General features: G+C 37.9%; 1 protein-coding gene across 1 annotated transcript; it reads left to right on the forward strand.

Annotated features, from left to right (window-relative positions):
• The first annotated feature begins 329 nt into the window (after positions 1 to 329).
• LOC149043582 (RYamide receptor-like) lies at positions 330 to 2,108 on the forward strand. The gene has a single exon (XM_089210362.1). It carries the CDS (start codon positions 430 to 432, stop codon positions 1,519 to 1,521), a length of 1,092 nt encoding a protein of 363 aa, XP_089066488.1. The 5' UTR covers positions 330 to 429; the 3' UTR covers positions 1,522 to 2,108.
• The last annotated feature ends 11,117 nt before the right edge of the window (positions 2,109 to 13,225 follow it).

Raw genomic sequence — 13,225 nt, forward strand, 5'->3', positions numbered from 1 at the left:
GCCTAAAGGAACGCGTTGGATCAGTGATCCAATTATCCGTCTTTAGATCACGCAGATCAGTGAACCGACGAATCCTTGTCCAGAGTGGATTTGATAGATCACTGATCTGAAAATGGATTTGCTCGAAAGGAACGCCACAGATCAGAAATCCTGATCCAGATTCTCCCAAAGGAACGCACCCTAAGATTTTTTCACTAGGGTTATTTATGGAGAAAATCAAAATGTCCTGCTGTATTCCTTTTCCTGTTTCCAGTATTTCCGTTCCTGTTCACAGCTTCAGTGGCGTCCCGAAATATCATCGACTCAACCAAAGTGAACTTAGTTTAAAATAAAATAGAAATTAAAAAAAAAATATTGTTTCCACTGAATTCACAATCGATTCCTCACACCACATCCCAGGTTGGTATCGAATAAGATTTCAGGGGGGCCATGACTGTTCCCTTTACTGATTATTTATTCAGTAATAACACTCTTATCCTCTTAAACTTTAGCAACAGAAAAAAACAGGAACTAAAGATGAAACCAGATACCGAGTGGATTATTTTGACAGTCCTCTACGCCATCACGATGCTCGTAGCGTTTGCAGGGAGTGGCTTCCTCATCTACATCGTGTGGAAGAAACCTGAAGTCAGATCACTGACAAGCTTTATGTTCGTCAACATGGCCATCGCTGATTTGCTTGTAACCCTGATTGTGATGCCCTGGTCGATTTCCACAATATATACAGACGGTTTGTGGATGATCCCGGGAGTATTTGGAAAAGTTATGTGTAAAGGTGTTGTATACACTGCCTATGTCACTATAACAGCATCCGTCCTCTGCCTGACGTTCATGGCGATCGATAGGTACTATGCGATCGTTCAACCCCTCCACCGCCATCTTTGGTTTCGAAAGCCTAAACTAACCGTTCCATTTATTTGGATCAGCTCACTGGTCTCCATGTCCATTTTCCTTGTTATTCAAACCGTGGAGGACTACAATAATTCTTCCTATTGCATGCTATCTGTTTACATCTTGGGTGATCCAGATAGGACTCTTCAAGGAATATACCTCCTCCTTTTCGTCGTCAACTATTTCATCCCCTTAGCCGTTATTTCCTGCCTGTATACCATCACTGCATGGAATTTATGGTTCCATGTTGCACCTGGAGTAAATAATTTGAGAGGAAATCGAGCGCAACTGGAAACTTCCAAGAGGAGAGTGGTTCGGATGCTCATTATTGTTACCTGTGCCTTTGCCCTTTGTTGGCTTCCACCACAAGTGGTCCACATGATGCAAATCATTCACGCATCTCAGGCTTACCTACATATACAGCCGATTGTCAGCTTTGCGTGTTTCTGGTTTGGACACGCCAACAGTGCCGTTAACCCATGGCTGTACATTTTTCTGAGCACCAAGATAAACACAGCATTTACTCTGATCGTCAGTAGAAAAAGCAGCCGGTTGCCTTCAAGTCTCACCATCAAAACATCAGATGCCGTCTTACCACCTGAAGCAATCCAGAAAGAATCAACGATATAATCCCAGAAAAGTTACTGTAGTAATCCGAGTAATTTGATGAGAAATTGATAATTGCAACTAATTTCGACAAGAACCGTTCTATCGGCTGGTAAGAATAAAAAAGGGGATCCGTGGCATAGTGAACTATAGGAAGAAGCATACTGGCATTGCTTCTGCGATGTTTTAGGCAGTGTGGTGAGGGTGCTGAACTAGTGATCTGGTGGTCACGGGTGGAAGCCCTCTACTATAATACTTGCTGGATTTGTTCTCGTTTTTCCGTAGGGTCGATTCCTTGACTCGCTTTGTATACAGCCAACTGGTGTGCCCCCTGCTGGTTGGTGTTTTTAAAGAATTTGATTATTTACAACATCTGTTTTCCAATTTGATTGAAATGAGCATGAGAGCCCTATGGGGTATTGGTCAAAAAGGAAACACTGACATGTTTATTCAGTGCTCCGGATAGCGTTAATTAAGTGTATTTGCTTACCGTTTTCGCGATAATAATTTAATTTTCACTATTTCAGATTATAATTAGCTGTTCTGAAAGGAGATTTGTAATAGCCTCCGGTTATGACACACACAATTAAAGCAAAAGATATACTTATGGACCAAGAATCGTCTTATTCCGTTTAGAATGGAGCGCGCTAACCGCTTAGCCACCCGATCTCCCTTAAGGTTGTAATGTTTGTTCTTTTTTTTGTCTGAATTTGTTCTGAAATAATATAATTAAAAAAAAAAAAAAACAACAACAACAACAACTGGAAAGAAAAAGAGAAAATGAAGCTAATATTCAGGGGCTTGGACATCTGAGAAGATTATAGAGAAATAGAGTTCAATTTTCAGAACTAACCAGCAAATGTTTTAATTTTTAATAATAATGAGAAGATAGGCGTTGTGAAACGAGGTATTTCACAGTCATTACCGGCGATCTAACTAATTAGCGAAGTAGCTAATTAGCGTGCGCGAAAAGCGCAATTTACCTGTCCGCTATATACTAATTTGTTTTATTTATTCATAATTTTCTTATCGATACTAACCAATCGTTCCTCACAGTTTTCTTTAATTCTGTAGCACACAATGATAGTTTTCTTTAATTCTGAAGCACACAATGATAGTTTCAGCTGACATCCAAGTAAGAGCTCTGTCTAATGGGGCGTTAATTTTGTTTTTTAGGTTTCAAGTGTCATAGGGACAAAATGGGGACAATAAGAAAAAATGAAATTTTGAAGGGGAGCTCGGTAATCCCTCGACAAAATAAGAAAATACCATAAGAAAATATGCACTTTATTTAAAAACGAACATGCAGCTGGGAAACTGTGCATTTTAGAGCACCAAACACTCTACCCAAAGGTTAATTTCTTTGTGATACACAGAACGTCACTGCCTTCGTAGTTCCCGATCGCTATGTACTGAAAGCCGCTCTTGCAGATTAAATTGTTGAGTACTGATAAGTAAATGCAAAGATATCTTAGATGTGACCTCCCTTTGAAAAGGCCTCTATGGAAAAAGAGAGTGTTGTGAAGTGCTATTACGATGCAAGGTTTTTTAATTCATGTATCAGTCTCACCCCCTTACGATACGTTTCATTGTTGTCTTTCTCCTCTGGTTGTGCAATTACTCGAACTTGAAATTTTGTTTCTAAACTGGTCGTGTTGAGAACTTTAATTTCAGTTTTTTAAATTTCACACGTAAAAGTTTTAGCTGATTATTGTATAGTAGTTGTGCGAGTCTTATCAAGCTCAGAAGCCCGCTAGGAAGGTTATACAATGGACAACTAACGAAGTTACTCGGACTACCATTTTATTATTCATCGCGAGAAATGTATAGAAAATCCTTGTATGCAATGATGCATGGTTATAAAACTTTTCTTACGTAACCCTTTTACTCCCATGAGTGACCAAGACAGAATTTCTCCTTACCAAATCAATACAATATCAAACAGGCAAGTGATGAGAAAAAATGTTTTCAGCTAGGGGACTATTAGTTGATCCAATACCAAATTCTCAGAGCTAACATCATAGGAGTTGCAGGGCAAACAGAAAAGAGAATAACTAATGAGATCTTGGATGTGAAAGGGTTAAGGGAAACACTGAAGTACCGAGGAATCCCAAACAGAAATTTTTTTCAGTTGATTTCCTGGCCTTTGTTACTTATTCTGTTCTTTTGACTTTGTGTTTTTGATTTTATTTTTGGCATAACAGGAAACGCAAAGTTACTGTGAAAGTGATTCAGCTTAAAAAAAAAGCGTGCACATATTAATCAAACGATGGCGAAGTGTTAACAAGGTCACCTTCAGCCTCACTTCAAATCAAAGGCTTTGCAATTAAGTACACAACTGTAAAATGGCCTATTTAAAGGGAAATAGATTGTCCAGAAATCCTGAAAGACTGCGAAAGTTGTGGAGATGCATATTAAAGTACCCCAATGATAAAGTAAATAACACCATTATTAGGTCATTCAATTCAGAATCCCGCTGCATGATCCTTCACGGTAAAGTTTTATGGCAAAAAGTGGGTCATTTCGCTCTGATGCCGGATCATCTCCGATACATAATTTGCGTAGTTATATTTATGCTATACAGATACGGCACGTCTCGATGAATCAATTTCTCCCTTTAGTGATGTTTGGTTGAGTGTCGTAAAATACACGTTTTTGCATACATTTTAGTAGTTTATCAGTAACGTAAATCGCCCAAACTAAGTCAGAGTATTGTCACTGTTCTCGAAATAAATCGTTTTTCGTCGCAGTAAACTCCAGCAAAAAGCAAGTTATGGTGTTTGGTATATAAAAAGTTCTTTAGGAAAGAGCCATTTGGCAAATTTATTTCCAAGGCCGTCAAAAATACTGGAATACGTGGCAGAGTCATTAACCACTCTGTATGGATTTCGCTCATCTCACGTCTCCTTTCAATGCCAGATGCGGATACCTCAGAAAATTTTGTTGGTTTATAACATAAGTACTAACTGTAAGTACTAACCTGGTTTTTTCTGCTCGATTTATGCGCTTTGCCCTCGAACTCGGTTAGCAAGAGGTATCTCGTGCTCTCCAAACTTCCCGCGCCTCGTGTGCCACTTTTTTGTTCTTACCACATTTTGACGTCCTCTGTGATCTATTACTGAACAGACGCACGGTAACTTGGAATCTATTTGTTTTATATAATAAAGAATTAAAAAAAGTTTTAATGATGACGTCATCTATACGTCTGTCCTCCAGTAGATCATAAGTGAGAACCAATCAAAACGCGTGCATAACTGAGCTTATTATATAAACCTTGATTTACGCACGCTAAGCGTGGACCAATTTTTTACGAAGCTGACAATTTGAAACATCCTGTTTACGAAGGTGATCGATATATTTTTTTCGTTGAGGTCAATTCTGTCTTTAATTAAGTATCCTGAGAAAGATAGTTAAAAAGTTTATCATACAAATTTGTTGAAACGTCTACGGATCGAGAGACAAGCGAAGCAACTGCGTCAGTATTTACCTTTAATGAAAAACCCCGAGAAATCAGTCACATTTTAAAACGCTTTATTATAGCTTAGCCGCTATGAACAATGACGTGAGCATTTTACTTGGCTTCAGAGTTTCCGTCCTGTTTAGCTGCAGTGCAGTTTTCCTTCTCTTTGAAATATGGAAGAAACCAGCGAAGAACTGCCCAATTTTTCTATCGGCATTGACCTTTTAGGTCCTCATCCAACAAGCAACAGAAATAAAGCCGAAAAAAACCCGCAAGTTGCACCGTTTCGCGAATTTGTCGGAAGACCAGCTGCAGCAAATTTTGGCCAAAAGACATTCACTGGGAACCAAAAAAGGTGACCAATTGGTCATTAATAACTTTAGAGGTAAAATTTCCGCTTTTATTGTTGTAACTTTGGGAATTTACCAAAACCAAAAAAATCACAATTATACTCTATCACAATAAAAGGCTTCTTCGCGCAGATCCTTGTTGTCGCTCTGTTTGTTATAAAAGAATATACTTATGCTTTTAGCTGTGCGTATATCGAGTTATGGATGCACTTGAGGTAATAACGTAACGTCAGAAGGGCGGCGTTCTTCTACTTTACAGCTATGTTTTGATCTAGATTTGATGCGCCATAATGTACTACACCATTACCTAAAAATAACAATTTGTTCATCATCAACTAGAACTGTCTGGTCTCCATTTAGGGCAGCAGAGGTTTTCATATGTCAGACACGTTCACCCAGATTGTAGGCGGAAGATATAATCCGGTGATAACCAATCCTTGTCAATATGTGTTTTGGCGTTCGATTTCACAAAATATTGATTTAGTTTGGGTTTCCTCATTTCTTGTTTACACTCGGAAAGCCTTATCCGTCTAAAATGGAAATTTTAAGGAAGCTTTTACTTTATTTTTTTTATAAGGAAGAGGCTTTTATTATTCTATTTTGTGATCAGCATTTGTTATGTTCTGCTTGCATTTAAATAGTACCCTGAATCAGGTGCAGTCTCCATAATAACGTTTGAATCTAAACTGGGATGTCTTCCTCAATGGAACTTGTAAAATAACCATCGAAGGCCATCTTAGATTAAAAATTTGAAATACGTTTTCGGGTTAGTGAAAATAACGAAATGTTTACATTCGGGATTTATTTGGCGAGGGAATTGAAGATTTAAGATCCAGGACTGTAAATATTATAAATGAACAAGCAGACAAGATTGAATAGTTTCACCAGTTGGATTCGAAAAGACAGATCGGAAAAGCTACATAAGACACCCACTGTAACCCGCTGTAACTATAACTTAACCATGCAAACATATTTTCCAAAATTCTGATCACATGAAAGTCTTAACGAAAACCGTGTTACCACGCAATACATACGAAATAAAAAATGAAAATAAATTGAACATTTTTCAGTTATTTTGAAAACTGATAAGTCTTTTAAAAATATCCACAGTGATGGCGCAGGTATTCTGCACGCAAAAATTGTAGCATGTAAAAAAGTAAACATATTTTCAGTAATTTGTATAAAAAAAAGGGTACGGTATGCTACCACGCAATCAAAACATAATAGGCCAAATTTAAAAATGAAACAATTTGAGTTGACGTAATTCGAAATTAAAACTGTAAAAATTTGAAAGAAAGATGTCATCAAGGTGTTTTATAACATGGCTAGTAAATTTGTCTAATCAAATTCAATTGTGCGAGCGTGCTTCCTATCCCTATTGTACACGCTCATGACGTCAGCAAACACATCCCTCGAGAAAAAAATTTTGCTTCGGGTTGAAAATGTTATAAAAGAATTGGTTCTCGGCTACGCCTCGAGCAACTCTTATGCATCTTTCGTGCTCTCCAAACTTCCCGCATGCTTCATATCTCGATGAACGCACGCTGACATATGAACCAATTGTGATTGGTTGAATTTTACGCAGCAAGCTCCATGCTTGAATCTTCACGCATCGTGGATTCACTGGACGGCCTCTCTCCTTGAAGTAAGAAACATTTAAAAAGTGCAAGAGAAATTAAATACAGGTTTGTGAAAACATTATGAGTGGAAGACACATTTGATATTGGTAATTTTCACCTATTTATTTAGGATCGTATGTGTGTGATAATTAGAACTATCCTGTCAATGTTGCCTCATCAGCGCGTCGAAAGTGTTTTGAATCGGAAGATTGTTTAAGGCAGAAGATGTTTTAATTTGGAAATATTTATTTTTCTTTCTCATGGTATTAATTTTCGTCATTTGCCATCACTGCCGTTAGATGACAAACCAGGTTTCAAGAGAGGAGGACAGTAGGATTGGTTCCGTACTGCATACAGTCGACTTTTCGCTCTTTTGATTACACTGAAAAAAAAAGGAAAAACCTGAAGAACTAAGACTCGAATCCTCACCTGGTTATAATATTATAATATTTCCTTGGCCCCGCCTTTGTGAAAAATAGCTTAAATCTTTTTCCAGAAACGTTTTTGACTGATTTATGCGTCCGATGCAGATGTTATCAGACGTTATAATTTGATAGTCAGTGCCAACAACAGCAATTCGTAATTTCAAGTTCCACATCTTCGTGGAGGAGACGAAAGTTGTAAGAACAAAAACGTGCCACACGAAGCACAGCCTAGTGTAACACTGATGTGAGCTATTACTGAAGAGACCCACGGCAACATTTATTTGCTTAAATATTGATAATCTGGACGCCAACGAGAGTCTCTCCTCAAATTGAACATTAGTAAAAACTAATCAAAATGAGTGTGATTCATCTTGTTATACAAAGTTATGGCGGAGTCAGTATAGCGAGTGTTTATCAGGTGTATAACTTAACAGAAAAAGCAGTCAGACATAGAAGTCTTTCTCGCGTGACTTCAAATTTATTAATCTACAGATAAACATTAAATATTGGGAATTTTGGATCGTGACACGTAAAGGTTAATAACATGGGGATGTAAAGTGTGAAAAAAGTGGGATGACCTCTCTGAATAAATTCCGACTCTATGCTTTTCCTTTGTTCTAAAAAACCAGAAGAGTCGTCATTACGGACATAAATACAATGTTTGTTTTTCCAAACCGATGTACATCAGAGTTGTAATCCTTTTAAGGACTTTTAACCCTCCTAATGTAGCAGAGTTAAAAATTGATCACGTAAGCCTCGTCTTTTGATACAAGCACTTTGATCGTCGCTTGATGCGAGTGCTTTTCCTTCGCACGGTTCAACCGTAGCAGCAATTTCCAGGCATAAATTCGTTGCTATGTAGACCTAAGTTTGCACATGATGTGACTATTTCTCGTTCTTTCATCCACTGCTATGCCAACCGAGCCACCACATATATAGACCTAAGACTAAACACGCACATCCATTATTCCTCGTTCTTTCATCCTCTGCCGAGTCAAACACGCCACTAGCTGTGTAGATGCTCCCATTACTTTATTTAAGCGGCGCTGGTAGATGATTTGGTTTGATGATACCCTAGAGTGACAGCTTTGAACCAGTGTAAACGTTCTACTTCTCAAACCAACGAGCACACCAGTCAAACCAGTTCGTTTTGTCAACTGATCGAAGGAAGACTTCACTCAGCTAACTTGCTTATAAACGAAATTTATTATCGAGTGTAATAAAAATAACTGAGATTTAATTAATCATAAAATCAAAATGCTATCCCGGATGAGTTAGAAGTCGCGACTAAATTACGAATGATCTTCGCTACGATTGACGGCAGACTGTTGTTGGTTGTCTGTTGTCAAGAGAGTCTGCGGGTAAGTCACCGTCTATTATTTTCTCTTAAAGAAAATGTCTGTCGTCTCAGCTAACGACCCAACGGCTAGAGATCGCAGCCCTGTACATGGTTTGCGCGGTATTGTCTGTTTTCGTTAGAGTTGTTTTGTTACCTGTGTTGATAAACCTGTGTCATTTCAACACTGCACGGCCACAATTTTATGCTATTTTAAACCTATTTCTGGTGTCTCTACCATGGCTAGAAGCTCCTCCACTTTCGTTTCCAAAAGCACAGTAAGAACAAAATCTGCGACTCAGAGCAGGCCCTTTGCAACAACTTCCGCTAGCTTGCCATTGAACTAACTATACAGTAATAGGGGTATTCTGCTCGAATCTCCAACTGAACAAGTACACAGATCGCGAAGAGGTGTCTAGGTCAGTTTTATTATCATTTACGTAGGCATCGTCGCTTGACGCTTTTCGTCGCACGGTTCAACCGTACCTGTACATGCGTCTTTTTCATTTCTGGTTTGCTTAGCCATCGTGTCACGTGAGATAAGCGTCATTTCATTTATCAAGCTCCAGTGACTATCACACAGTACTTTTACAACTTAAACCTCTCCGCTCTGTGCTCATTTTTGCTAGCATTTCAAACTGAACGAACAAGGCAGCCACAGGGCTCTATGCCAAAATACACTGAACCTGATTCAGTTGTGGATAGTAATTGATGTAAGCCTTATTCGTTTAATGTAATTTGATCCAAGCAGGAGTCTCATATGCCGTAAGTATGTCTCTTGATGATTTTCATACCATGAGCTTATCTTTTTTGTGGAAATGAAAATGTCGCTGACGATATTTGAAATATGGTTTAGTTTCTCGGCCGGATTTTCTTGTTATGTGGGCTACTTCCTGATACAGCAATGATTCCTCAATCATACAAATGCTACGTTCAAGAAAACGATTCATGTGCCGCTTTAACTATGGAGACTTGAAATATTTCGCCTTGGTTAAGCTGAGCTGGTGCTTATGTTCCAAGTTTATTCCAACGCTTACTCAACCATACGAGTATTAGCGGCGAAGGGCCAAACGGGCGCAATATCTTGTTTAAATTTAATGTTTCTTGTAAGATAGATTATTATGCTAAAGATCCTATGTCAATTTGCATCTGAACGAAAGAGTGTTCATGCAGAATTTTTTTTTACTGAATTAGCTTTCGTTCTCGCCAAGTTTTCTCTTTTGCGCCTGAACAAAAAGCAAAGAAACTTTCCGTACGTTTTTGTCTTCCAAATAGCTGAAGGTAAATAATTGTGTGGTCCTAGCTGTTCAGCGTCAAATTACCTCGCAGAAGCTGGTTTTGAAGACAATTTTTCACAAAAGCATTTCCTATACTTATTGTATAGCGCCACGCAAAAAATATTTATTCTGGCTGCTTATTTCGATATGAATGCGACATGATCTTGATAAAAACTGAAAAAAAAGGCTGTATTCCTAAACTTGAATCATTAGGAATTGATTAGTTCAGGAAATGTAAAGCTGCAAAGCGCCGTGTCAAAGCGCTATTCCTATCCCCTGTCAATGCACCATCCATCAAACATTAATTGAAATATTTTATTAACAGTCAGGCTGATGGAGACTCTTGGGGAAATGTAGAAACTGCACCTTTAAACATAAAGGCCAAAGTTGACTACAGATTCTTGCAGTCAAATTAAAGAAACAACGATTAGAAACTATATCAATTAATTCATGAGAGAGAGCTTTTCGTTTGTGTTATATTAAACAAGTATTTACTCAGGCACAACAAGTACAAGAATTGAGAATTGTTTTGATTTTGTAGTGAACGTTGAAATGTTGGTTTCATTGAGGTAAAATATTGGAAAAGTTCTCGTTTTTAACATTTTAATTTTGACATCAGTAAAGTGATCCGAAATGTGACGTGTGCTTTCCCATGATTATGCAGGCTATGAAAACACAGTGTAAGGAAACAAATTTATAAGGAATTTGTCTCCACTTTTTGTGCATTGTTACGATCAATCACCATAGAATTCTAAATAACAAAACCTTGCGTTCCAAGACGCCATTGACTTAAAGCTAAATTATTTATTTTTTTAATTAAACTTAATTGCGTGTTATTTGCCCAGTGCATTATTTTTTTGTCGAACTAATAGAGCCCACTGAAGGTCTGTCATTGATTCACAGCTGCTCATGATCAAGAACAAACCGACAAATTCACAAAGAAGTACAATGAGATACGTTGAACATAATTTCGCAATTTCCCAGATTTCCTTCACTTTCCTAGATTACATTGAAATTGTTCATTCCACCGAAGGCAACTTTCTCTTTGGTTTGTCACACTGTTCGTGAGACCACTTGGCTAATTACCCACTAAAATGAATTTTAAAATACGGAGCACCTGCCTAAAGACTGGCGAGAAAGTACAAAATCTTCTTTTTGAGTTAATCTTGAATTTCCGCACGTAAAGAGGGTTTCTTTCTTGTTTGTTTGTTTTTTATACTCAAGTTTATGAATTAAAATCAACGGGGAGATCAAAGGCAAAAATGGGATTATTTATAGGAACGGACTGTAAATGACATGTGACATGTCCTAATTTGATGGTAAATCGATAATTATCCCTATTCAATAAATTATGGGTAACATCCATAAACAATACTCTGCCTCTATGTAACTTAACTCAAATCTATCACATAAGGCTTGCTTTGAAGACAAATAGCTTCTAAATGGTGTTCATGTTCTTGACTGAGCTCTAAGTAGTTTTTCTGTGACTTTCAAAGCGGAAGACAAAGCCCGTGTTGTACGTGTCTTGAAAATTGATATGAGGCATGTTGGATTTGAGATCCATTTGAGGACTCCCACACGCAAACATTTATGTTTGATATTCCTGTCCAGCTGTCTGCCAGAAGACATGCGACCGAGACCCGCATTAATATTCATAGCAAATCATTTTGAAATGGTTAAAAAAGGGAAGGGATCAGGAATAACCTCTTTAGTTCATCAGGGTTCCTCAGTCTCGGGCCATTGAATTCTCAAACCGTTGGACAGGCGAAGCAACTTTATCGATCTCCAAAGGTTTACCGTGTTTCTTATTTCAGATTAACCTGAAAAAACGCTCGGATCAGTGCGGTTGAAATGTTATTTTTTCCTTTTTTTAATCTCCCTTTAGTAATAAGAGGCTACAAGTCTGTTTGCTGACAGCGGACTTCAGTGCATTCTATCGCAGGTACGTTCAACTGCCATGAGACGTTCAACGCTTCTTAACTCACAACAATTTGGAGGGAAACAAGTTGACTTTGTAAGGCGAATATATAGGCAGATTGATTTCCTGTTTCCAAACTAATTCTAACAACGTTACAGTCCATCAAAAATAATTATATACATGCGCCAAAGGTGTCTTCAATAAGATATCATACATTGTTATCGTTTCCTTCTGATAATTTTTCTGGTAATTTTTGTTATTGTTATTATGCGAACAATTGAAGGAACCGTGCAGAAAATTGAAAATAATAATAAAAAAAAAAAACTGTTTCTGAAAGTTATCTTTATTCATCGGGACGGAAAACGACAAATAAGAAGATGACAAATTAGAAACGCTTTTGTCATAAAGGCAAACCAACAACGAAGACCAGTATTTATATATTTTAAGGATGAGAATACTTAATACATCTATGCAGAAGTGCTTAACCATGACTTCATTACTAAGATCACACAGATCACGGCGCATGAAAGGAACGGAGTTTTAGACGAGCTCTCAGAGAATTCCAAAAAAGTACGCTATTTTAAGACTTGTGTATGTACGTGGGTTATTGAGCTCTTCCCTTAATGGCTCGTCTTACTGCACGGGCTTTTAGCATATTAGAAGCACATTTTTTCATGGTAAACTCAAACGATGGAATTAAAATAGAAGCAAATATTGACTACGATATGGATACTGGAGAACCCTGAATGCCTGCGATCAGTGGCCGATCGATTTAACATTACACTTACAAAATCGATTTTATTTCGTGTTTATCGCAGAATTTGTGGAGGATTGCCAACAATCTTTCCGGTCAATATATGAGGTACCTACTAATTTGAAATTGAGCACCGCTGGGCAAAATAATTAATTTCGGATCCTTCGCCTACAGGAACGCGTTGGATCAGTGATCCAATGATCCGTCATTAGATCACGCAGATCAGTGAACCGACGAATCCTTGTCCAGAGTGGATTTGATAGATCACTGATCTGAAAATGGATTTGCTTGAAAAGAACGCCACAGATCAGAAATCCTGATCCGGATTCTCCCATAGGAACGCACCCTAAGATTTTTTCACTAGGTTTATTTTTGGGGAAAATCAAAATGTCCTGCTGTATTCCTTTTCCTGTTTCCAGTATTTCCGTTCCTGTTCACAGCTTCAGTGGCGTCCTGAAATATCATCGACTCAACCAAAGTGAACTTTGTTAAAAAAAAAAAAAAATTAATGTTTTTGTTTCCTTTGAATTTAGAATCGATTCCTCTCACCACATCCCAGGTTGGTATCGAATAAGATTTTAGGGGGGCC

The sequence above is a fragment of the Pocillopora damicornis genome, chromosome 6 (genome assembly GCF_964200805.1).
Source record: "Pocillopora damicornis chromosome 6, jaPocDami1.2, whole genome shotgun sequence".
NCBI lineage: Eukaryota > Metazoa > Cnidaria > Anthozoa > Scleractinia > Pocilloporidae > Pocillopora > Pocillopora damicornis.